The 24,736-nt window shown below is 47.6% G+C and overlaps 1 protein-coding gene and 1 long non-coding RNA gene across 5 annotated transcripts in view; one reads left to right on the plus strand and one right to left on the minus strand.

Moving 5' to 3' along the window:
* Positions 1 to 3,372: 3,372 nt before the first annotated feature.
* The window catches only part of GRIN2C (glutamate ionotropic receptor NMDA type subunit 2C), a 95,531-nt gene continuing 74,167 nt past the window's right edge, over positions 3,373 to 24,736 (minus strand). For all 4 annotated transcript variants that reach the window (XM_082211022.1, XM_082211020.1, XM_082211021.1 and 1 more), the window contains exons 8-13: positions 21,066 to 21,191; positions 17,028 to 17,257; positions 15,725 to 15,885; positions 13,495 to 13,682; positions 11,119 to 11,351; positions 3,373 to 5,568 (exon numbers count right to left, since the gene is read on the minus strand). In XM_082211022.1, the coding sequence (XP_082067148.1) occupies positions 4,018 to 5,568; positions 11,119 to 11,351; positions 13,495 to 13,682; positions 15,725 to 15,885; positions 17,028 to 17,257; positions 21,066 to 21,191 (2,489 nt within the window). In that variant the 3' untranslated portion in view covers positions 3,373 to 4,017. The remainder of the gene's footprint in view (positions 5,569 to 11,118; positions 11,352 to 13,494; positions 13,683 to 15,724; positions 15,886 to 17,027; positions 17,258 to 21,065; positions 21,192 to 24,736) is intronic.
* On the plus strand, positions 4,339 to 8,845 carry LOC309525728. The gene is made up of 3 exons (XR_014216511.1): positions 4,339 to 4,475; positions 6,342 to 6,484; positions 8,611 to 8,845. It is a non-coding gene; the product is annotated as an uncharacterized lncRNA (long non-coding RNA).

A 24,736-nucleotide genomic window follows, 5' to 3' on the forward strand; every position in this document is an offset into this window, starting at 1 on the left:
TGAGTATCTGATGTTTCCTCCCTTTATGGTCTTGATTTATGGGCTACTACTAAAATGGGGCTGCATTTTAAGCTATATTTTAATTGTGTTTTTTTTCTATTACATTTTATTGTAATTTATATTCGGTGTTAGCTGCCCTGAGCCCGGCCCTGGCCAGGGAGGGCGGGGTATTAAAAAAAATTATTTATTTATTTATTTATTTATTTATTTAGCCTTGCTATGGCACCTAGGTATTGTGAGTTATGGTCATTGTGCTTCATTAAAACGTAAAAAGAGGGAGGGGAGAGTTCTCCCCCCAACCCAAACCTGAAATGACTCCCCTCCAGCAGAAAGAAAAGCAGTTCAGCTCTTCAGCCTTAATGAACTTCATTGCCCCCTCCATGGCACTTTGTCCCAGGTATTTAGCAGGCGTTGTGCACTCCAGTTTGGAAAGGAGGCAACTCTGAGAGCGAAGTCAAATGAAGGCAGTGCATTAGTCACACCAACCCCTAGCTATCTTGTGGTGTTAAGTGAAAAATTAGCAGTTAGGTGATGGCTCCTCAGGAGGCCTTTGATCCTACTGTGACTGTAATGAGACAAAGTGAATGAATCTCAAAAACAAAAAACAAAAAACGAGCCTTGTAGAAATGAACAGGCAGAATATCAAAGGTCTTTTCTCTTTCTCTCCTTAAAACAGACTGGAGCTAAATTAAATGCATTTCCTCCGGTTTCTGTTAAAACAGCTCAACTTTCATGCTGTCAAGTTTGCTGAGGGCGGGGAAGGCTAGGCAGGGGCATTGCTGAGCTGTGATATTTTCCAAATATTAGGCTAGTAGTCCATTTTCAAAAGAAATTGAACTTTTAAAAAAAAGATATATATTTCATTATCTTCAGAAGTGATTATCATCTCATGTAGCCTCAAGGTGAATACTGTAAGACTCATAGGAAGCTCTTGGGTTGCTTTGCTTATGAATATATAATTGACCGGCTCTGGTCGAGACCTGACTTGCCCACTGCTAGTGCATGTTTATGCTGCTTTTGTAATGCCATGTGAAAGATCACTCTTTACTTCTCCTGTTTGCTGGAAATGGTTCTTGGCAATGAGGGCTGCAGGATCCTCCATGGAGGACGCAGATTTGTTTCACCACTACTACCTTCCAGGGCTGGACAGTATATCAATATATTGTCCAAAACCAGTTTCAAGTCCATATCATGATTTCAGTTTCATATTTTTTGACCTGGCAATATATTGCAAATCATGATGTGTGTGTGGGCACGTGTGCTGTGCAAAAATCACATTGGGGGGGAAACTGTGAAGCTGGGCAATGCTTCATCCTTATATCAAACATTGTGATATATCACCAGCTAAACACTGTATTATACTGATAATCATGGAGTTGATAACCAGCACCATCCTTATTTCAGACATTGTGATATATCAATATATCACAATGTTTATTTGGTGATATATTGCAGTGTTGAAAGCCAGATGTTGCTCAGCCCTACTATCTCCAAGATCTACATGTCATATTTTCCTATGGAAAATGGCCAATTTATGACATCTATCCATGACAGTAGAATCCCAGGGGGTTGCAAACAAACTATCTCTAAATGAGAAGCAGGATGCTACAGGCATCATTTCTGATGGCCCCCACTTGATCAAAGGAACTGCTCAGAAGGGAACATGCTGCCTTTTCCTTGACTATGATGCTTTTAATAGTTGGCTTTATGGTTTGCAAAGCTTGCTACAAGCAGAAGTCAAAACAATGCTATAAACCAGTCCCTGTGCACCTATCATTTGGGGTTGGGGAGGCACACGAAAGCCTGAATTACACAACTGGCAGTGTAGGCTGACTAGATGGCTGTCTGAGCCTCGTTGTTATCAGTTGCCTGAAAAAGGACCAGAGTAAACTTGGATTCAGTAATCAGCACTTCAGGTACTTGAAGCTTTATAGTTGGCTAGGATAGGGACTACAAGGCATATGTTTGAGCCGGCTCAATGTAAGGTTATATTTTGATCCTCAGCTCTTGAGTGCACCCGCAGGACCTTGCCTGGGAAGGGAACTCACTACAATTCAAGACAACATGGAGCAGACATAGGCAATAGGTTTACAAATTGCCCGAATTACATACAGAATGTATAACTTGAGAGCACTTCCAACAGGCATGAAAGGCTACCCAGGGCAGGCTGGCCAGTCTTCATTTAATGGATCTGGGAAACCAGGTTATTGTGCAGAACTGAAAACCTAACAATTGATAACCCCACCCAACAAATTGAAATTCACTCACAGTCCTGCATACTTTCACGGATGCTAGTCCCAGTTAAATTGCATCACTCATTTTCAAGTATTAGCATGAGGTTCAGAATTTTTGAACAGGGAAAGCAGTAGCTTAGGACAGAGCATGTGCTTGGTATGCAGAAGGAGCCACGTTAAGTCCCCAAGTAGGGAGAAGGACACTTCTTGTCTGAAACCCTAGACAGTTGCTGCCAATCAGTGCAGACCAGTGCTTCCCAATTAGCTAATGAGTGAGGACCCCCTACTTTTGAAAATTTAATAATTCTATTGTAGTTACGTCTGCAAAGCAATTTTTTGAACAAAATTTGGGCCCCTAATAAGCAAAGGATTTTAGGTATACTAAAAAAAACCAGACCATAAAATTTGTGATATTACCATGCAAAAATGACAAAAAATAGTTGGGGGGAGGCAAGGGACGGGGCCGCAGACCCCCGGGGTCCCCGGACTTCAATTGGGAACCACTGGTGTAGACAGTAAGGAACTGACTCTGTATAAGGAAGCTTCCTGTGTCCTATGAGTGACCTTGGGGTCCCTTTCTATAATTCTAAGTTGGACCAAAAGGATTTCAAAAACTCTGTGAAGATGGATAAGAGCTCTAAGTAATGCTGTCTAGTCTCATTCTAATCACAAGATTTGCCAAGTCCCAGTTGTAATGTCTGTTTAAAGTGGTATGCTACTGCTTTTAATTCATAGTGCAGATGAGGCCTTGGTGCAGTGATGGTAGTCTATTGCTAAAGGTGTGTTTTTAGGACCTAGGTTAAAAACAGTGGCAGGTTAGTCCCAGTCTAATGTGAATTAAGCAGCGATGGCAAGGGGAGGAGAGTTTGGTGCATGCCCCCACACTCATCTACTGTTGCCGCCTTATCTAGCCAAGGATCCTCTGCCTTGAACTAAAGTGGCAAATGCAACCCCGCCCCACCTCACACACCCTTCTTCTCCTGGTGGGGCTTGGCGGGGGGGGGGGGAGAGAGAGAGCTATGAAGGCAACATCTAGGGATGTCTCATGTCCTGGTGCATTTGACTCAAGGGAGGTTGAAGGCGGCAACCTTTGTCAGTGTGGCCAAAAAGAAAGAATGAGAAAGGAAGGGTGTGTGAATACATTTTAAGAAGTGTGTATTTAATAACCTCCATTTGGCATTTTGGGCTCTTTACGAAGATCCAGAAAGTAATGTAAAACACTAAAAATATCATACTATGCCCCCTGTTCAGTCCTCTATACAGTCTCCATTTATATCAGTGCATTATGGGAAAGCAAGATAGTCCTAATCATTTTGTTTATTTGTTTAATAGGAGGCTGTTGGGCATTTCCCACTGTGTCACAGACAGCCATGCTCTGAACGATAAACTGGCACTGAAATGTAGATGGTTGACACTGCAACTGATGCTTCATAAGCTATCCACAGAGGCAGCATGACTGTGAATCACCACCATGAGAGAGTCGTCTTGTACGCGAGTGAGGGCATCCCAGTGCCCAGCAATGGAAGACTTTGGAATCAGTCAATAAAGTGCCTTCAGCTGCTCCCGCTTTGCGTTTTGGTCCATTAGAGGATGGAGAAAGGTCACTTGCTCTTACGTTGATCCGGGGTGGTAGTAGTGAAGAGACAAAGAACTTTCTGCTGATACCGGCTTAACAGGGAGACGCAGAACGCTGGCTTGGAAGGCCTTGTCTCTTGCCCTCCTGGATGAGCTTCTTCTCTGCAGTCTCCAATCGAGCATCAAGAGCCCCAGCATCTTCCCCCTATCAGACTTCGGACTCTAGGCTAGAGATTCGCCTCCACGATCTTCCTGCGTAAGGGCTGTGCATCCTCTGGGTGCTCAGGAAGTCTCTCCGCTCAGTATTGACCATCTGAAGAAACGTTGGGTCCACCCTGCTGCGGTCCCTGTAGTCTCTGTAGGTGCTACCAAAGTACATGGTCCTCTGGCCATCCTGGTGGACCAGGAAGTCCCTGCTGCAGGGCGACCAGGGAGCTCGGCTGAAGCAGTGCTGGGTGGCACTGGACTGTTCGCACAGCTGCGGAGAGCCTGGGTAAAGGCGCCCCCAGTAGATAGGCAGGTTTGTGTACGAGTTCATGTAGGCATACTGCTTGTGCACCACTGTGGAAGAAGCCTTGTGCACGCCTGGGCTGTTGTGTAGGCAGGCCTCCCGGTACGAGGGGAGCCTCGTGGACTGCGAATGCAGCAGCCGCTGGTCCTTCCAAGGTAAGCCATTGGCCTCCACACATTTCCTATTGCATGTATAACTCGGCCTAAGGGCACTGGGAGGGTAGGAATGCGTTCCAGGCACTGACATTGTTTTTGGAGCCCGGCCAGCTTTGGGGAAGAGGTCTGGCACATCCCCATAGGCTGAGGACTTCCCATGATGTTTCCACAGGCCTAGAGACTGGGGTCTCTCCTGCTCCCAGCCGGACCTCGAGAGATTAGCTCTGTGGCTCAGCTTCTCTCTCCTTAGCTCTATTGAGTCAGATTCTTTGTACAGAAAGGGTCTGCAAGTCCTGTTAGCTTTGGGGAAGGAATTGTGGACACAGGCATGAGGCGGAAAGTGGCTCTCCAACTCCTTTCGCTTCTCGGAAGTGGAAGCCAGCCGCTCCACCTGGGCTGAGCTGTCGTCACCACCTTCTCCGTACACCAGGTGGACATTCTGGTGGTGGAATTTCTCCTTGGTGTGACCTCTGGCCAAGGCCAGCTTATGCTTATGCTCAGGTAGAGGAAGCTCCCTAGCAGTTCCTACTGGGGAGTGGGGAGCAGCACTAAGGTGGTTTCCAAGTGGCACGTGGTTTCTGACATGGGTCTGAGGTGTGGGCCTTACCATGTAGTGGGGGGAGCTGTTCACAGTGGAACCGGGGAGCACCTTGTCCTCAGAATAGCTGCCTCGGAACTTCAGCGGATGAAGAATCTGCGGCTGCTCTAGTGTGCCTCTCCAGTTTTCACTGGCTGGCACCAAAGACTGCTGGAGTGGAGAGAGGGATTGTGGGAGAGACCTCCCAAGCCTCTCAGCTGCTGCTGCATCGGAGGCATGAGCTGGCCTGGTAGGCCCACTGGTGTTCTGCACAACAAGCTGAGGAGTCCTTAGGGAGAAGGTGGTTTGGAGGTTTTCGCTCCTGTTTGACCAGTTCTCAATGGTGCGTGTGGCGTTCTCCAGGGAGTTCCCCACACTGGCTGTTGACACCATGTTCTTGGCGGCCTGTAGCATCTTCAACACGTTGGCTTGAGCAGAGTTAGCAGTGACGTCTGGTTTGTGGACACGGGCAGGGCTCTCCAGATTCTGGACTCCATTGAAACAGCTGTAAATGCCCTGGAAAGAAAGAGAAGAGGGAAGGCAGTGACTAAGTAGGCATGTATTGGAAAGGGGATGAGCTGGAGGGTAGAGAGGGCAGGTTGGCTTAATGTTCAAGCTCATGCAGGACAGACATTACAAATACTGAATGACCACATTTTTCTGAGTGAACTGGGAAAATGTTTGAGCAACAAGATACTTGGGTAAGCTAGCTATATTGACAGTCCTACTTACCCTGTTGCAAACCAAGTGCTTCAGCCATTCAAAGGAAATACAGTGGTACCTCAGGTTAAGAACATAATTTGTTCCGGAGGTCCATTCTTGAAACTGTTCTTAACCTGAAGCACCACTTTAGCTAATGGGGCCTCCTGCTGCTGCCGTGCCACCGGAGCACGATTTCTGTTCTCATCCTGAAGCAAAGTTCTTAACCCGAGGTAGTTTCAGAACTTGGGTGAAAGATCAGGATTCCATTATAAGCTTGGCTGGATCACCAAACAGGGTTGATAAGAAACGTGTTTCCTCCTTTTCTGCTGACCAAGTCAGGTTGTCCAGGAGGTTGTTCATGTCTGACCCCCCAGGCACTCTAGCATTCACAGATCCAACTCCCTCTCGCTGCTTCTGGCATTCCAGTCTCCAATTGCCATGTACTGTTTTCTATGAAATATCGCAGGTTTCCTGTTTCGTTTCTTGGAGGTGAAGTAATTCTGTTAAAATGTATCAAGCTTACACATTTGAGAATCGCTGTACTAAATTTTATTTCATATGTTTATCTCCTGCTTTCCATCCCTCAGGTTTAAAGATCCTACACTTTCTGAATCCTCGTTATCTGAACTTCAGCCCAGTACACCTGGACGAGCGTCTCCACCCCCATCATCCAGCCTGGACACTGAGGTCCAGCTCCGAGGGCCTTCTGGTGTTTCCCTCATTGCGAGAGGTGAGGTTATAGGGAACCGGGCAGAGGGTCTTTTCAGTAGTGGCGCCTACCCTGTGGGATACCCCTCCTAGCAGATGTTGTATTGTGTTTTTATTGTTTTTGTCGGGAGCCAGTCAGATGGGTGGCATATAAATAATGAATTTGAGTAATAATAATAATTTATTATGCCCCATTACTCTTAAGGGCCCTCAAGGTGATGGCATTCGACAAGATTAAATACCGTATATACTTGGGTATAAGCCAACCCGAGGCACCTAATTTTAGCAGAAAAAACTGGGAAAACTTATTGACTCAAGTATAAGCTGGTTCACCACACCACAAACCTGGTGGTGGTGGCAGCGGCGGAGGAAGGAGCAGCCCAAAAGACTGCTTTCGGGCCGCTCGTCCCTCTGCTGCCGCTCGCAGGAGCCACGGTTGGGAGAGGCGCAGCACAGGGCAGCACCTCTCCCAACCGCGGCTCCTGTGCCTGCCCTTGCGAGAGACGGGCAGCAGCGGCGGTGGGACCAGCCTTTCTCACTCGAGTATAAGCCGAGGGGGGCTCTTTCAGCATTAAAAATGTGCTGAAAAAGTCAGCTTATACTCAAGTATATACAGTAACTAACATGTTAAAGTTAAGAACAGATTGAGAACAGAGATGACAATAAAAGGCCCTGTAATGAGAAAGAGGCCTATTCTGATACGAGATATCAATCCAGATTATGTAGAAACAAATCTCTCCCTTGCTTCTGTTCAACATTAAATAGTTTCAAACACCTATTACAGTGGTGCCCCGCAAGACGAACGCCTCGCGAGACGAAAAACTCGCAAGAAGAAAGGTTTTTTTGTTTTCGAGTTGCTTCGCAAGACGAATTTCCCTATGGGCTTGCTTCGCAAAACGAAGCTTGCCCCCGCACCCCGGACCTCTTTTGAAGCAAGGGGCGGCGGGGAGAAGATTGCTTCTCCCCGTTGCCAGCCCCGCAATCTCCGGGGACAGAGGGGAAGGCACACGCGCGCCTTCCCCTCTGTCCCTGGACCTGTTTTAAAGCAAGGGAAGGGGCAGCGGGGAGAATCGCTTCTCCCCTCCGCCCCTTGCTTCAAAAGAGGGGACAGAGGGGAAGGCGCGCGCCTTCCCCTCTCTCCCCGGACCCCTTTTGAACCAAGGGGCGGCAACGGGGAGAAGCGATTCTCCCCGTTGCCCCTTCCCTTGCTTTAAAACAGGTCCGGGGACAGAGGGGAAGGCGCGCGGCGCTTCCCCTCTGTCCCTGGACGGTCTCCATAGGAACGCATTGATTGATTTTCAATGCATTCCTATGGGAAACCGTGCTTCGCAAGACGAAAAACTCACAAGAAGAAAAAACTTGCGGAACGAATTAATTTCGTCTTGCGAGGCACCACTGTACTTTGATCAGGTGAGGCACTGGCAGGAAACAGTTAAGGCATTTTATGTTGGAGCAGACAGTGCAGCCTCGAAATGTAAATGCAGTAGAACCAGGAACAGGCAAATCAATTTCCTGGTCTTTTCTCCAGTAAATTTCTAATTGGGAAAAGATTGGTTTTTGATTGGTTTAATTTCAAATACATTTCACACAAATTAAGCAGCAGTGATGCAGTCCTCTACAAATTGCTTCACGAACCTGTCACAGAAAGCCTTGCTCTGTCTTACCAGTACTAGGGAAGTGGGTCATGACTGGGCTACAAATACTGATAAGGCGGCTCCTTCAGTGTACATGAGGAGCAGCACACTTGTTGCTTTATCCTCAGGCAGGTTGACTACGGAAGGCTTTCTTGAGCCTGCCCTGTCCACATGTTGCATTTTTGACCTGAAAGAATTGTGGCTGCCTAAGAGCTGACACCCTGCTCAGAAGGAGCAGGGTCGGGCAGCTGTGGGCAGCGTTGTTCATTATCCAAAGATGAGTTCCTAGCAGAGGTTGTGCCTGGTTGGAGCACTCTTTGTTAACAAGGCCCAGGTGGCCCTAAAGAAAAACGGTGTAGGGCAGAGGTGGCTTCTGTTTTTACACTCTGCCTCCTTTGTTAGCTGTAGCCACCATGGGTATCATTACTGCTAAAACTGGTTGATATCACTCCTCCAGAACCATGTATGGAAAAACTAATTTCCATAAAATACATTTTCAAATTTAAAATTTCAGGTTCGCATGAGGAGGACTGGAAGCTGTCCATGGAACCTGTATGTGTGGAGAATGTATGCAGCTTATCTTTTGGTTGCTATTTTGTTAATGTTGTTAACATTGTTTTATGGATTATAAATGCTGTATTGGTTTGTTAATCATATAATGTGACTGGCTTGAATTGTGATGTTTAGCTTATTAGTTGTTGATTTGTAAATTTTATAGATTGCAAATGTTCTATGGATGATTTGTTAATTATTCTATGAGATTTACCGTACAGTGGTGCCTCGCAAGACGAAATTAATTCGTTCCGCAAGTTTTTTCTTCTTGCGAGTTTTTCGTCTTGCGATGCACGGTTTCCCATAGGAACGCATTGAAAATCAATTAATGCGTTCCTATGGAAACCGCCTTCAAACCAGGTCCGGGGACAGTCTGTCCCCCGACCTCTTCTGAAGGCTGGGGGGGGGGGGACAAGGGCTTTTCTTCCCACCCCCAGCATTTTAAAAAACCCCGGGACAGCGGAGGACTTCTCCGCTGTCCGGGGCGATCTTAAAATGCTGGCGGGCGGCATTTTAAAATCGCCCGGGACAGCGGAGGACTTCTCTGCTGTCCGGGGCGATGTAAAAGCCCCATGGAAGGCAGACAGGGGGGACAAAGACTTTCAACCCCTGCCCGCCTTCAGAAGAGGTCCTGGACCTCTTCTGAAGGCAGGCGGGGGGCGAAAGTCTTTGCTCCCCACCGCCTGCCTTCAAAAGCCGTCCGGGACAGCGGAGAAACGCGCTGCCTTTCTCCGCTCTCCCGGGAAGGCAGGCAGGGGGGAGCAAAGACTTTCGCCCCCCCCGTCCACCTTCAGAAGAGGTCCAGGACCTCTTCTGAAGGCGGGCGGGGGGCGAAAGTCTTTGCTCCCCCCCGCCTGCCTTCAAAAGCCGTCCGCGATAGCGGGAAGCGCTTCCCTGCTATCCCGGACTGCTTTTAAAATGCTGGCGGTGGGGAGCAAAGCCTTTCGGCCCCCGCCGGCCTTCCTGGACCTCTTCTGAAGGCCAGAGGGGGGGAAAGGCTTTGCTCCCCACCATCAGCATTTAAAAGAGGTCCCCGGAGATTTCCCTATGGGCTTTCGTCTTGCGAAGCAAGCCCATAGGGAAATTCGTCTTGCGAAGCGCCTCCAAAACAGAAAACCCTTTCGTCTTGCGGGTTTTCCGTCTTGCGAGGCATTCGTTTTGCGAGGTACCACTGTATTTTTCGCCCTATAGGACGCACTTTTCCCCCTCCAAAAATGAAGGGGAAATCTGGGTGCGTCCTATGGGGCGAATGCAGGCTTTTGCTGAAGCTTGGAGAGCGAGAGGGGTCAGTGCACACCGACCCCTCTCGCTCTCCAGGCTTCGGGAACACATCCGCAGCCTAGGCAGCCCTGCGGGAGGTCCCGCAGGGAAATCTAGGCTGTGGATAGCAGCCTGCTGCCCAGCGCGGGGGGCGCCCTGAAGCAGAGCGCCCCCCGCGCCCGGCAGACATCCGCAATGTGGGGAGCCTTCCAGGAGTTCCCCGCAGGGCTCCCCACGCTGCGGATAGCAGCCTGCTGCCCAGCGCGAGGGGCGCCCTGAAGCAGAGCGCCCCCCGCGCCCGGCAGACATCCGCAATGTGGGGAGCTTTCCAGGAGTTCCCCGCAGGGCTCCCCACGCTGCGGATAGCAGCCTGCTGCCCAGCGCGAGGGGCGCCCTGAAGCAGAGCGCCCCCCGCGCCCGGCAGACATCCGCAATGTGGGGAGCTTTCCAGGAGTTCCCCGCAGGGCTCCCCACGCTGCGGATAGCAGCCTGCCGCCCGGCGCGAGGGGCGCCCTGATGCAGAGCGCCCCTCGCGCTGGGCAGACATCGGCCAGCCCCACAAACTCGGGGGACAGCAGGGAGGCGCAGCGTCGCCATCCCGCTGTTCCTTGACCTGGTTTGGTTTCCCCGACCTGCTTTGGGGGGGGGGGAATAAAGGGGGAAAATTTTCCTTTATCCCCCCCCCAAAAAAAACACACAAAAAAAAACCAGGTGCGTCCTATGGGGCGGAGTGTCCTATGGGACGAAAAATATGGTATGTTGTATTTGTGATGATCTGTAATGTTAGTGTTATTTTTTGTTTGTAAGCTGCTTTGGGATTTATTTGAATGAAAAGCAGCAAAGAAATATAATAAATAAAAACTAATTCATTTAAGCCACCTGCATACCCCTTGTTTTGAAAGTGAATAATAGATTGTTTTTAAGCATTCCTGGTATGAATGTGGGGACAGAACAGGAATCAGACAAAGTGAAACTGAATTATTGGCTTATTCTACCTCCCAACTACAGGAGAGGAGAAGGGAATGCTTGAGCTATCACTTTGCACTGGTTCCTTCTTTTGTACTTATGCATGCAGGGCAACACTGTGGTTTAAGCCCTCTGTTCAAATATGACCAGCGGCTTGGAAGAATAAACTGTCTATGTGTCACATTAGGAATAATCTCAAAGGGGACATAGAAGGGATATGTACATATCTACATGGCATCCTTACCCTGCTTATAGCCAGAAGGAAATCCAGCTTGTGAGACTTGGGTACAGAATGTCTCAGCTTCCAATAGACCAGGTGTTCCCAGGCAAAGACGAGCAGGCTCAGCCCCATAGCCACCAGCAGCATGTAGAAGACGCCTGCCATGTTGTCAATGTCCAGCTTGCTGCTCATCACCTCGTTCTTCTCATTTTGGCAGATCCCTGACAACCACACAGTCTCTAGCTTCTGTGTTTCACCTGGGAAACAAATAACAAGAAGGGAAGACAGTCAAATCCTAGCAAAGGGATCTCCTCTGATTGACATCACAGATAGCTGAACCTGAAGAAATTTAGATTATTTTTGGCTTGTAGTATTCATTGTCCACCTCAGTCAAGATACCCATGGCTACTCAAGTAAAATTTCCTGTATTCCCATGATCTTCCATAGGACTAAGCATTTCTGGAGGTCTATACCATGGAAAAACCTTTCCCCAGACAACAGAGTTTAAATTTAAGATTACCAGCTTCATGGGCTTTATAGTATAATCCTAGAACTGTAGAGTTGGAAGGGACCACGTGAGTCACCCCATTATATAAAGCTCCTGTGTACAAGTGCAGAGTGCATTTCCTTAATCAGGCCAGAAGGTATGGTCTCCACCCAGGCCAGAGTCCTGGGAGCAGCTGTCCACATGTGGGATGTTCACCCCGTGCTCTTCACTGTCGCCCCACCACTGAACACCTCTCTGCTTTAAAACACAAGAAGCAGTGTTCAGAGAAGAGACAACAAGTCAAGACTGTGTGACAGGAACTCATGAAAGGGACTCTCTGATGTGTGCTTTAACCTTATTTGCTTTTGTTCATATAACAGCATATTTGTCCTTGATCATACGTATAAGTGCACAGACCTTCCCTTTTCCTCTCCTTTTCTCATAGCCTGTCTCCTTTTCTGGCTCTCTGATCCCCCATTATGTTCGACATTTCCTTAAAACACTTCCATCTGAACTCCCCCAACCCTGCACACATTTTTTTTTAAAAAACAAAACATTTTTTGCACACAGATCACTTGTTAAGGTCTCCAGAGTGACAAGAGAGCTTTATTTCCTACTGAAGGGAAGAGAGAGTGATTTCAGGGCGAGATAACTTCCCAGACACCTGACAAGGAGACGTTGTGCTTGATTTAATGTGGACTACCAAACGGTGTGGCAGGGAGGAACAGCGCTCTGAAACCTTCTCAGAATTCTCCCTAATGGCCAGAAAGGAACTTTGGTCACAGGCTGGCGGCTCAGTGGAGAGAGCCAGAATCCGAGCAAACAGTTGTCCTAGCACCCTGGGACGAAGCAGTCAGCAAGAGAGAACCGACGGGAGGCACTGCCACATGGTGGTCAGGAAATTGGGTCAAGGAGACAACCGAGGCCTAAATACATGCAGCAACTGTAACACAAACGGGATCCCTGACCAGCAGCAACACAAGGAAAAAATATATATTGGAGGAGGCATCATAGAAGCAAAATGCATGGGGGTGGGGGCAAAGTTTGTCCCACATGGGATAAATGATCCCACCCACAAACATCATACAGTGGTACCTCAGGTTAAGAACTTAATTCATTCCGGAGGTCCGTTCTTAACCTGAAGCACCACTTTAGCTAATGGGGCCTCCTGCTGCTGCTGCGCCGCCGGAGCACAATTTCTGTTCTCATCCTGAAGCAAAGATCTTAACCCGAGGTACTATTTCTGGGTTAGCAGAATCTGTAACCTGAAGGGTATGTAACCCGAGGTACCACTGTATAATTGTACTAATTTTGATGGTGTAGGGCTGAACTCCTAACCCCATTTAATTGGGAGCAAGCCCTACTGAAGTCAGTAGACACGTTTAGGAATGCAGCCTTAGCTTTCAAGTAAACATGTTTAAAATTGCAGCTTCAATTTAAATTCCAGTTTATCCTCCCGTTATTATTTGCATGTGAAAATGCCTTTTAAAGCAACTGCTATAATGGAGGGAGGGAGGGAGGGAGGGTGAGGGACTTGTGAGGGAATGGCCATCCTCGTGCCTCTTTTGCTCCTCAGGGTCTGAGGTTTTGACAGGCTGTTGGAAGTTTTTTTTTGGGGGGGGACGGGTATAACGCCTTCATATTTAAAAATAAATACAATTTTAAATAAACACAGGACTGTGGTGATTGTGCCAGGGAACATGGAGGGGTGGATGAGAAGTGGAAAGAGGAGAGAGGGAATAAAGATTAAGTAGGGTTCAGCTTTGTGTTTGTGAGGCAGTTGCGGCCAGGTGTCCCTCCCCCCACAACCTGTTAAGACAGAGGTTTTCTTGTTCTGTGACCCCTTGGAGAAAAATACATAGGAGACGAGGAAGCAAAGTGTGTTTGCGGGGAGGAGACAGAGAACTACTTACCATCTCCCAGGAATTGTAGGAGGGCTAAATCAATTGGCCTCTTCCACTTGGAGTCCTTCTGGAGGGCAATGCCATAGCCGGTGGTGGCAAAGACTTTCCCGCTGCCAATGGTCACCAGTTTGCAACCCTCATCCTTGCCCGCCATGTAGTTGAGCACTGCGGCATCATATATAAATGCATCCAGCTTTCTGGAATCAAGCAGAGAGAGAGAGAGATGGAGAGAGAGGGAAAAAAATTAAGGGACAGCAACTACAAAAGCCACATGGGGGGGGGGTAAGCTAGAAGGTCACACAGTGCCAAGTGCCAGGCTATAAAATGATGCAAGAAAGCAAGCAAAGCTGTTCTCATCTGTGGGCTTGACCATATTTGTAGGACAGTCCCAGAAGCTTCAATCCAATAGAAAAACTGCTACGCTGAGTCTTGCAGTGCAGTCAAGGGGCAGGAGAAGACAGCATATGTCATCGTCTTGCTTGCAATTTTTCGGAAACAACTCGTGCCTCTCTTAACACTGAAGATGGGGACTGCACACTGTTCAAACAATTCATGTAAAAAAACCAGTTCACAAAATGGTGATATCTAGCATATTCTCCAGGGCAGCCACAACTGTAATAGTTTGGAAGATAAATCACATTTTCCCCAGCTGCAAAATCTCACAGTTTGAGTGATTTGGGGGGGGGCAATCACTTCCTCCATATCAAAAGTATGGCCTTGGGGGAAAGCAAGCATTACCCCACTGTCATAAACAACAGGGCAGTCACTGTCCATAAAAACAATTTCACAGAAATACGCTTAGAAACTAACTATCAGGCTGTGGCTGCAGTCGTGTGCTCCCTTTCCTGAGAGCAAATTCCATTGAACTCTGGAAAGCAGCAAGGACTGCTTGGCTTGGGCCTGTGCATGCGCAGCTGCAGCTTTGCAGCTCCTGCAGCCCCACCTTGAAATGCTTAGGCAGAATGTGACATACATGCATGCTACAGCCTAGGGCAGGTGAGTGCAAGAACTGGCTTGAGAGCTTTCACTCCCTTGGTTTTAGAATACCACATCACACTCAAGCTTCATTGTGCTGTGCAAGTTGCCTTTTAAAAAGGACAACAAGAGGTCAACAGATCAAAGGATAGCAACAGGGGGATGAAAGAAAGAAATGGAGCAAATGAAATTAGAGGGTGAATTAGAGGCTGGTAGCAGAGAGAAGACTCTCCTACTAATGAGTAATACATTCGAAATCTGAACTTCCAGAAACTGGAAACGTGGAGACTTCTGTTGCTAAAATTAGGAAGCACTAAATATTTCGAGGCTTGTTAGCTACAGGAGTGAAACCAGCATTCACTGTGGAACGCACCCATCAGGCACCAAAGGAAACCTCTATAAAGATGCTTGAGAACCATTGTTTTGATTGATCTAGCAGCTTGCAGGGGTATCAAAATTGTTAAATTTTGCATCACATGTAAAGACAGGAACCTTACATGTGATACACACATATTCCAAAACATCTAGATTGTTAGAAAAGTCTGAAAACAAGATATTTGGGCATCTCACGGCCAGCACTCGGTCTGTGACATTTACCTCAACAGCAGCAAGCAAACTTCCACCCAGAATAAACATAATCGTGTTTGGACAGAATAGAGATACCTAGTTCACATATTTGTGGAGTCTGACTGGGAGAAGGGATTCACAGTGAGAACCAGGAACTTAAGTCAGCACTCTCTCAGAGAGTAAGCCAGCTATGTGACAGAATACTGAAACGTAGTCATCATTAGCAGAGAGCTTATTTATGGTTTAATCTCACACAGCATCAAGCGTGCAGAGAAACTTCAGTCAATAAAGATCCTGTTCATAGGATGGTGACTTGATCAGGTTGCTATGGGCTGCCCATTTTTGACATGGTGGCCAGTCCTGCGAATGCTCCAAGGAAGTGGTCAGAAATGCAGCATGCCATAGTGTCGATCTGTGTGAGAGGCATACAGGAACATTCACAAAACTGATCAGAAGGTTTGCCTGAGTCTGTCATCACTGAAGCAGAAGCTCACAAGCAAACAGAAAACAAGAACCAGAAGCTGAAATGGGCCAGTTCCAACAACCAACTTCAACGTCATTATTGAGGTATATGCCAGTATATTTACTTATCCTGTTACATTTGCTAGGGCTGGCCATGAATGAACTCAATGTGGCACAGATACCTTGAGGCCTTCTTGCACGCTGCTCTTTCTTATGGGGAAATGCTGCAACCTACCCCATTTTGAGGCTGACCAGGGCATCCTCCACCGAGCGCTGGTTGTACTTCACCATGTGCGAGTGCATGTCATGGTAGTTGCTCCGAATGTTCCTCTCGGTGCTGCCATTGGGAACTGTTCCAAACCGGAATGGGGGGTACTGCTCCTGAGGCCTTTGAAACTGGGAAGGACACCACAAAGACAAGTCTGTTGCCAGATCCAGAATGGAAACAGCATCCCTCTATTCAGACTTGAGGATGCGCATTTCAGAAAGGACTCTGGGCTCCTCCAACCTGACTATTGAGCGTTCAGCCCTGAGTTGCTTGCACAAAGCTTAGTTGGAGGTTAGACCTGGCCCTTACTGGGCACTTGTTCGAATTTGTTAGTGGGAAGGTTATACAACCTTCATCATGGATTCATCCTGATTTGTTTGTGCAGTGGTTATATTTCTTCCCATTAAATCAACTGTTCATCCCACAGTTTTCAATGCATTTCCTTGCTACTTTCCAAACCAAACAACAAAAAACTAATCCTTTTTTAAAAAAAAAAAACACAGATTTGTTTGCACCAGGGTGGCAGAACCCTTTAATCCACTTGAATGGCTGCAAACCTAAATTTTAGGTGTGTGCTTAAATCTCTCCTACAAAATAGTTTTTATTTAATGTATTGCATTGTAACCCATCTTTGCTCAAAAACGCTCAAGATAGCATACATAGTTGTTCTCCTCCTCCCCTATATTACCCTCACGAACAATCCTGTGAGGCGGGTTAGGCCGAGAAGAAGTGACTTGACCAAGGTCTCTGAGTGACCTTCATGGCAGAGTGGGGATTTGAACCCTGGTCTCCAAAGTCCTGGTCCAACACTCTAACCACTGTATAAAACTGACAGTCTGGAGGCAACCTGAGTGTGTACTTCAGTACCACCATTTTAGCATAATTTTCTACATAATTTTCTACATTTACTTATTTCAGTTTATAGTCCATGTTGCAACAGTGTCTTGGGAGCCAGTAATACAGAGGTCAGAAACTTTGAGAGTAAAAAAGCAGAGCCATTGAGTTATCTTCAGCCTTACAGATGCAAAGGTGGGCACAGAAAGGGACACTTTTGTGTGGGCTTAATTTTCCTTGGTAACCAAAAGCTATCAGGTTTCCTTTAGCTGTTTACCAAAGCCAGCAAATATAACCAGCTTGAGTTTATGTCCTGCCATTCAGTCAGCACTAGCACTTCTTCCTTGTGGGATATTCCAAGCTACAAAACGTTGCACCCATGGCCTAAGCACTCAACATTCATTCCCTTTGCCACCATTGCTCAAGCATTCCTCACCTTCTTATCGCTGAGCCCAGAGACAGTATCAATGTATTGCTCTTGGATCATGAAAGCTGCCAGATTAGCAGTGTAGCTGGCCAGGAAGATGACTGCGAAGAAAGCCCAGATGAGCACCATGATTTTACTTGTAGTCCCTTTGGGGTTTTCAATAGGAACGGAGTTGTTGAAAACCAGAGCCCAGAGCAGCCAGACGGACTTGCCAATAGTGAAGGAAGGCCCCCCAGATTCTAGAAAAGATGGAAGGGAAAGCAATTTGTAGGCATTGTAAGCTTTTGGAAGTAAAACACGTGCATTTTATTTACTTTGGAGATCTCTGCTGAAATATTTCTGACCGCCATTTCTGCTAAGGCTCATCATGTGAGCAGGATTTGCTTTGGGAAGGGATTGCTTCTTCCACTTGTTAAGCAAAGACATGCACTTGTATTTAAAGATGTAGGCACAGCAGAGTTTGACAAGCAGAAGGTCAAGAAGGAGAGAACCAGGGCAATCCAGAACCCAACAGTGTACTTAAGAGACCTCATAATCTGTTTGACCTTTGTTGCATTGCAACAATTGCTGCAACCTTTTTATTGCTCAACTCAGACACAGTATTGAGAATGCTGGCAGATTAGCAGCAGAGCTTGCCTGGGAGACAACATTGAAGACGACCCAAATAAGCACCACGATCTTACTTGGAGTGCCTTTCCAGTAAAACCTACTGAGAATCCTGAGAATCTTCATCATTTATTGTTTATAAGTTTCTAGACCCTATGACTACAGGGGAAAGCCTCAAAACCCAAACAAATAATGTGGGGCTTCAATTAAGCAGATCTCAGACTTTCTAGGACCACCCTGCTGAGAGCCAGGGGGCCCTGCTCCTGCCTCTCTCCATCTGGCCCAGGGCAGGGCCTGACAGGTTTTATAAGGGCTGCTGCTGCTGCTCAGCAGAGAGGGCTTCTTCTTTTATATCCTTTTAAATTGTTTTTTTAACTGTTTTAAACTGAGTTGTAAGGGCATTTTGTGTGATGTGCCTGGGAGGAGAGGAGCAGGGGGAGGCCCAATGGCAGTGGTTCTGGGCAGGGGGAGGTATGGCGTGGGAGGAGGGGCAGGCTGCATAAGGGGCACACAGCACAGGCAGTTAGTGACTGTGCTGTGTACCAGTCGCCCCCCCCCCAACCTGGGGAATTGTGATGGTCATATCAGCCAGCCCTCGGGTCTGCGACTGCTGCTGTTGAATGCCAGAATAAAATCTCCCTCATCCATGATCTGATTATGGATGAGGAGGCAGATCTGGTATGTATCACTGAAAAACCTGAGTGGGTGAACAGGGTGGAGTTGGTCTCACCCAGCTGTGCCCACCTGGGTGCAGCATCAGGCCAGACTCAAGGGTCGGGGAGAGGGAGTTGCTGTGGTCCATAGAGATTCTCTATCTCCAGGCTCTCTGTCCAGTTGGGGGTGGGATCTAGAGTGTGTGTTCCTGGCATTGGGCAATCAGGACAGATTAGGGATTCTGCTGGTTTACTGCCTGCCTCGCTGCCCAGCAGTCTCCGTGCCTGAGCTGACAGAGCTAGTCTCAGAGACAGTGTGGAGGAGTCCCAGACTGCTGGTTCTGAGAGACTTCAACATCCATGCCAAGGCATGGGGTGTCTCAGGACTTCATGGCCGCCATTGACAACCATGAAGCTGTCCCAACGTGTCACCAGCCCAACGCACATGGCAGGCCACACTCTGGTCCTTGTTTTCTCGACCCGGCAGGAAGAAGGTGATTTGAAGGTGGGGGGCATTGACATCAGTCCCTTGTCATGGTAATAATGATGCCAAAGGAGGGACGGTGGCACAGTTAGGAACGTTTGCGAGTTCTTCATATTTCCATTTCCCTCCTGTTTGCAGTTATGAGATTCTGCTGCCATTTCTAAATTAAGAATGCAACAATACTGAACAAACAAGCCTAAAAAAAAAAAAAACCCACCCTAAAACCGAAAACCCAGAATGTGAAGAATGGTTCAAAGGCAGCTTCCAGTGAGAGGAAGGAAGGAAGCAGCAGGGTACCAGCTACTCACACTCTGCCAGAGGGTTTTTTGTTTTTTTTTACAGAGTTGGATGATGAAAGCTAAAAATAGGTTGTATATTTTTATTCCAGGCTATTCTCTCCTTGTAGCTACCAGTCTCCTCCTGACTTCCAGCATCTTTTACCTTTGTTTGATCCACCTTCAGCAGCAAATTCTCAGAGGTCAAGTGGGACGGTGGCATTTGGGGAGCTCTCCCGGGGAAAAGGCTAGCCAAAGGTGGCTGGAGGGTGTGTGGGACCTATCTCTCAGCACCCGAGGAGCCTTTTCATTCCCCACATGTCAGGATGTGTGAGTTTTAATGAGCATTTATCAAGGGCAGGGATGGTAGGATTGGCCTGGGGCTGACAGCTTCTCCAAGCAGCTGTGAGAAATCTTCTGCCCAGCTCACTTAAGACGCGGAAGCTGTTAACAGGAGGAGCCGCTCACGGAGTTTACAGGCGAGCCTACAAATCAGGCTGGCTGATCCGGCCAGCTGTTGACAGTTCAGACACAAAAGATGCTGACATGACTCAGAGCTGGATCGGATCCGCCTGCAATGGATGCATTTGTTTCTTCGCACAGAAGCCCGGGACAGACTGCTGCCCTTGCAGGAGGAACACTTCAGGACCAGCTCCTGGGTGATCAGGAGGGCTTCCTTGGTACCCTCTAGACTGATTCGGAAGAGATCCAAAGGCACTATATCTTACAGGAAAGAGTCAAGGCAGGGCACTGTCTCTAAATGGCCTTCGCATGTGCCGGCTACCAGATGCAATCTGGTGCCTTCCATAGCTGCAAAGAAGCCAGAATTTCTGCAGCTTTGTCATGCAGAGGTGAGAAAATCTGCATTGACATGTTCCCTTCTGTGCATCTATTTTAAAGGCACAGGAGCCCTGTTTGCTTTTACACCTGGTCCATCTATACACATGTAAATAAACAGGACAGAGAGTCCTCTCAGTGTTCGTATAGTTTGCTTGAAAGGCTCCTGGGTCTCTCTCCCCACAGCAGGGGACTCTAAGTGGACATTTTGGGTGCTTTTCAGTTTGCTCTCCTAAAATCTAAAGGGTTGTTTTTCCAGATTTTGTCACGAACTGCAGAAAATGTCTGGCAGGTCTTAAATATTTAACAACGTCGAACGGCACATATTTCAGCGGAGATCTTTACCAGTCTCATTTGCCACATTTCCGTTCTCTTGTTTGGGGTTTATGTGTGCACATGGAAATGTTATCGGTGCTGGTGGTGTGAAAAAGACGGCGACCATAAAGAAATAAATATCGTTGGGTCGCCACAGAGTGCTGTACCGCACCCCGGTTTTGCTGGGTAAAGGAGATGTCTGGAAATGCCATAACTAAAGTTACTAAATAAATGGAGGAATCCTTACACCAGAAACTGGAATGCCATGGGACTCTTGTGGTGGGGAGGCAGAGAAATCCCACCTGCTGGAGATTGCCATGGGCTCTCTTTCCAAAGGTCAAGGCTTTCGATGAGACACTGAGAATTGTTTATCTTTTGCAACTGTTTAAATGTGGAGTGTATAATAGCAGGGTGGCTCATGCTTATTACATCCTGCTTTTTGTCATTAAGGTAAAGGTACCCCTGCCCGAACGGGCCAGTCTTGACAGACTCTGGGGTTTGTGCGCCCATCTCACATCTATTGGCCGGGGGCCAGCGCTGTCCGAAGACACTCCCGGGTCACGTGGCCAGCGTGACAACGCTGCTCTGGCGAGCCAGAGCCGCACACGGAACGCCGTTTACCTTCCCGCTGGTAAGCGGTACCTATTTATCTACTTGCCCCCGGGGGTGCTTTCGAACTGCTAGGTGGGCAGGCGCTGGGACCGAGCAGCGGGAGCGCACCCCGCCGCGGGGATTCGAACCGCCGACCTTTCGATCGGCAAGCCCTAGGCGCTGAGGCTTTAGCCCACAGCGCCACCCGCGTCCCATACTTTTTGTCATTGCCCCCGCCAAAATAATAAGGCTCACTTGCTGTGCGCAATTTGGGAAACTTACTTACTTTTGCCACTGGTTAAATTCTGGTTGTAGCCAACAGGGCTGAAATACTCAAACATGAAGACTGTGATGGCAACGACAGTGAGACACATCACAAACATCATCACCCACACGGCTGGACTGTAGGGTTCTAGAAGACAAGAGGAAGCCAGTCAACCCAGGGCAAGTGACAGGTTAAGAGTTACCCATCGATGCTACAAACACCCCCTCCCTGCCCATTGATAGAGAGAAAAGATGGTCCGATAGACAGCGGGAGACTTGCATTCAATGCCTGCTGAAGTCAAAAACATGTGCTGTGAAATGCACCTCTATTGTGCTCATTCTTTGTGTGTGACAATAGGAGTTGCGAGTGTGATTTGCAATGAATTGTTGGAGCAGGGAGTGCTTCCATTCACTGCACCAGACAACCCGCCACACCCTCCCCAATATTGCCACCCTCTTCTCCATGGTTTGATTCTGCTATGGCAGGGGTCTGCAACCCGCGGCTCCGGAGCCGCATGTGGCTCTTTTACACCTTTGCTGCGGCTCCGGGGCAGATACTAGCGAGGGGAGGAGGCGCATTGTGCGCCCCGACACTCCCCACTTTGGCGGGCGCTGTACTGGCTGTGACGTCGCATGGGGGCAGTTTGTGCGTTAGTCACACACCGTCCCGACGTCAGCTTCCCACCCGCTGTCAGATCGGACATTAAGGTAAGAAACAATATATGCAGTGTTATATTTGTTTTAAATGTAGTAATGATTTTGCGACTCCCAGTTTTTTTCCCTTCGGAAACGGGTCCAAGTGGCTCTTTTTGTCTTAAAGGTTGCAGCCCCTGTGCTATGGCTACATTAACACCCCAAACGTCAGAAGCACAGAGAACCAGTGAGACCTGCAACAAAACATTACAGAGTGGAGGACTCATTTTCATCCTCTCCTCCTCTCCCCAAACCAAACAGTCTGTCATCATTCAGTGGCCTCTCAGTATGCTTGGTCCTCCTTGGGCTGTTTTGTGGGGCTCCCCACTTTTCTCTCTAAATACTTCTGTGAAGTGGGATTCCCCTGAACTTCCTGACTCCCTCTCAGTGTCAGTCTGAGCACTGAAAATGGAAAGAACGGTGATTGTATGTGTAGCGATGCTGATAACAGGTATGGGTACATATTGGCTGCTGTAGTGGCACTGTTGAAGAGCACCCCAGCACCAGTATCAAACACCATGCAGGACTTACAAGAGCCCATATTATGAGTAGGCCAGCAGTAAATAACACTGCTCAAGCTGGAGTTGAGTCTTCATTAGTCAGAACACAGTCTGCACAGACTTGGTGCAGTGTCAGGCCTAATGAGCACAGCAGCTTAGCCCCATGGATCGTGTGCTGAGACCGAAAGTCCCTGTCTACCCACAGTCATCAAAGTTCCCTCCTCTCCAGGGCTTTTTCCAAGCAATCAGAGACTGCGCCGGTGTGAAGCCAACCTCTCCTCCACCCTTTTCACGCCCCTTCCAGTTCTTGTAGACAAGGAGGGAGGGGAGCTTTTCACAGCAGGAGAACAAGACACCTGCGACTCTTCACCAGCTTGACTCATCTCTCTGCCTCTTGTCCTCCCTCATACCACTCGCCTGCTTCAGCTTCAGCTTCTGCCTCTGATTCTGGACTTCCCTCTGACACTGATTCTCCCAGCTCACTTGGCCTTGTTGCCTCTTTAGCTTCCAAAACCTCCTTCTCCCAGTCTTCTCCTTTTGACCACTCATCATCATCCCACCACCAATCCCCTGGCGCTGATCCTTCTTCCCTTGAGGGTTCCCCAGTTGGTTCCTCCCACTGTTTCTCTGCGCCCATATACAGCCCAAGAGACACAGGAACCATTTTAAGACAATATGCTGCTGCTGTTGCCCTGGGTACTCAATGGGGGCGGGGGGAAACTCTGTCCCCAATCTATGCGAGTTCATTAAATATCTGAATGAAGACAGGGAGACAGGCAGAGTCTGCTACTGGAGGCCCCTTCATTTAGCAGGGAGAGAAGCATCAGGTATGGAAAGAGTTAGAGTAGTACAACCACCCCTGGTGATAGGTGCTTAAAGAGTCAACTTCACTAAAATTTATGTACGTAACCTTTCCATAGCACCACACCACACAAACACTTGCGTCATCCACAGCGATGGTTTTGACAACAAAGCAAAGGAAATTAAGGTGACACCCAAGACCTTGGAAGATGTCCTTATCAAGCTGGAAAAGGCTGTTCATTCCCCATCTCTACAGGACATTTATTTTCTCTCTCCCCAGTGCTGTCAATAGACAGACATGAGTAAGAAATTTGGTTGTTGTGTGTGCCTATTATACTCACATTCATAGAATCATAGTGTTGGAAGGGATCCCGAGGGTCATCTAGTCCAACCCCCTGCAATACTGGAATCTCAGCTAAAGCACCCATTTGCTGCATTCATTGGTTGCAGCAGATACCATAGAGTGTGCAACTAATGTCCATCAGGTATGTCCTAGGGAGTCCTCTCCCCATGTAAACGGACCCAGACCCTGCAAACATCATCTAAGGCCCTTCTTTGTGCACCGTCTCCAAGAGAGAACAGGCCTTTTCTACAGTGGCTTCCCTTGTTGTTAAATGTTCTCCCCCAAGGAGGCTTACCTGGCGCCTTCATTGTGTATATTTAGGCACCAGGTGAAAATGTTTCTCTTCAACCAGGTATTCGGCTGATTAACATTCAAATTTTTTTTAAAATGTGTTTGTGGAAGGTGAGTTTGGGGTTTGTTTCTGTCTTTGTTTTATTGTGTATTTTGTATTCTCATTCTTTATTTTTCTGTTGTGAACAACCCTGGGATCTTTGATTGAGGGTGGAATACAAATTTAATACAAAATAGTAAATAATAATAATAATAATAATAGTTCCAAATTAGACCAGATCTTTCTTTATTTCCCCCTCTGAAACTTAATGGAACCAGAGTCTTTACTTGAAAATCTCTATTGAACTGAAAGCTTCAATGTTTCTCTGCAAGGTAACCTCTTGGTGAGAAAATCTCTCTCCTTTTCTGTGAAGGGTGGGGAGTGGGGGGTGTTAGAAAGATGGGCCCACCGTGCAGGACTGTCAGTAAATATTACTATTCCCAAAGCTAAGGCTGAAGCATTTTCAGGAGCATTTAGGAACCCTAAGCCACATTTTAAAGCTGTAAGAATGAACAGGCTCTCAAGTCAACGGGATATTTTTCAACACAACACACCCCAAAGCTACTTGTCTGCCTTTATCAGAACAGAAAAATTAATATGGTTTTCCCTTCACCTGTCAAATGCAGTTTTGCACACCAAGGTGTATGAACAGAATGTGCTTTGCAGGGCTGAGGCAGAGAATGAGAAATACCAACCCCGTGACCAGTTGCTTCAGAGTATGAAATATTTTCCCGTCCGGGGCTGGTATTTTGTGAGCAAAGAAAGAAAGAAAACAAAACCCACCACAATGACTTTAAAGGTAATTTTGGGGCAGCAATATTTATCAAATTCCTTATGAAGATAGTGGGAGGGAAATTATAAGTACAAATTGTAATACAATGATGAAGTATACAGGAAATCTCCAAGCTTCCGGCGCATCTTACAGATGTGCTTAATTACACAGAAAGAGGAAAAACATATTATAAAGGCATCTCATTCTGTTAGTAATTACTCTGATGTAACTCTTCTATTTTGTTTATGTATTT

This window comes from Podarcis vaucheri, assembly GCF_965113315.1.
Source record: "Podarcis vaucheri genome assembly, chromosome: 2".
NCBI classification, from domain to species: domain Eukaryota; kingdom Metazoa; phylum Chordata; class Lepidosauria; order Squamata; family Lacertidae; genus Podarcis; species Podarcis vaucheri.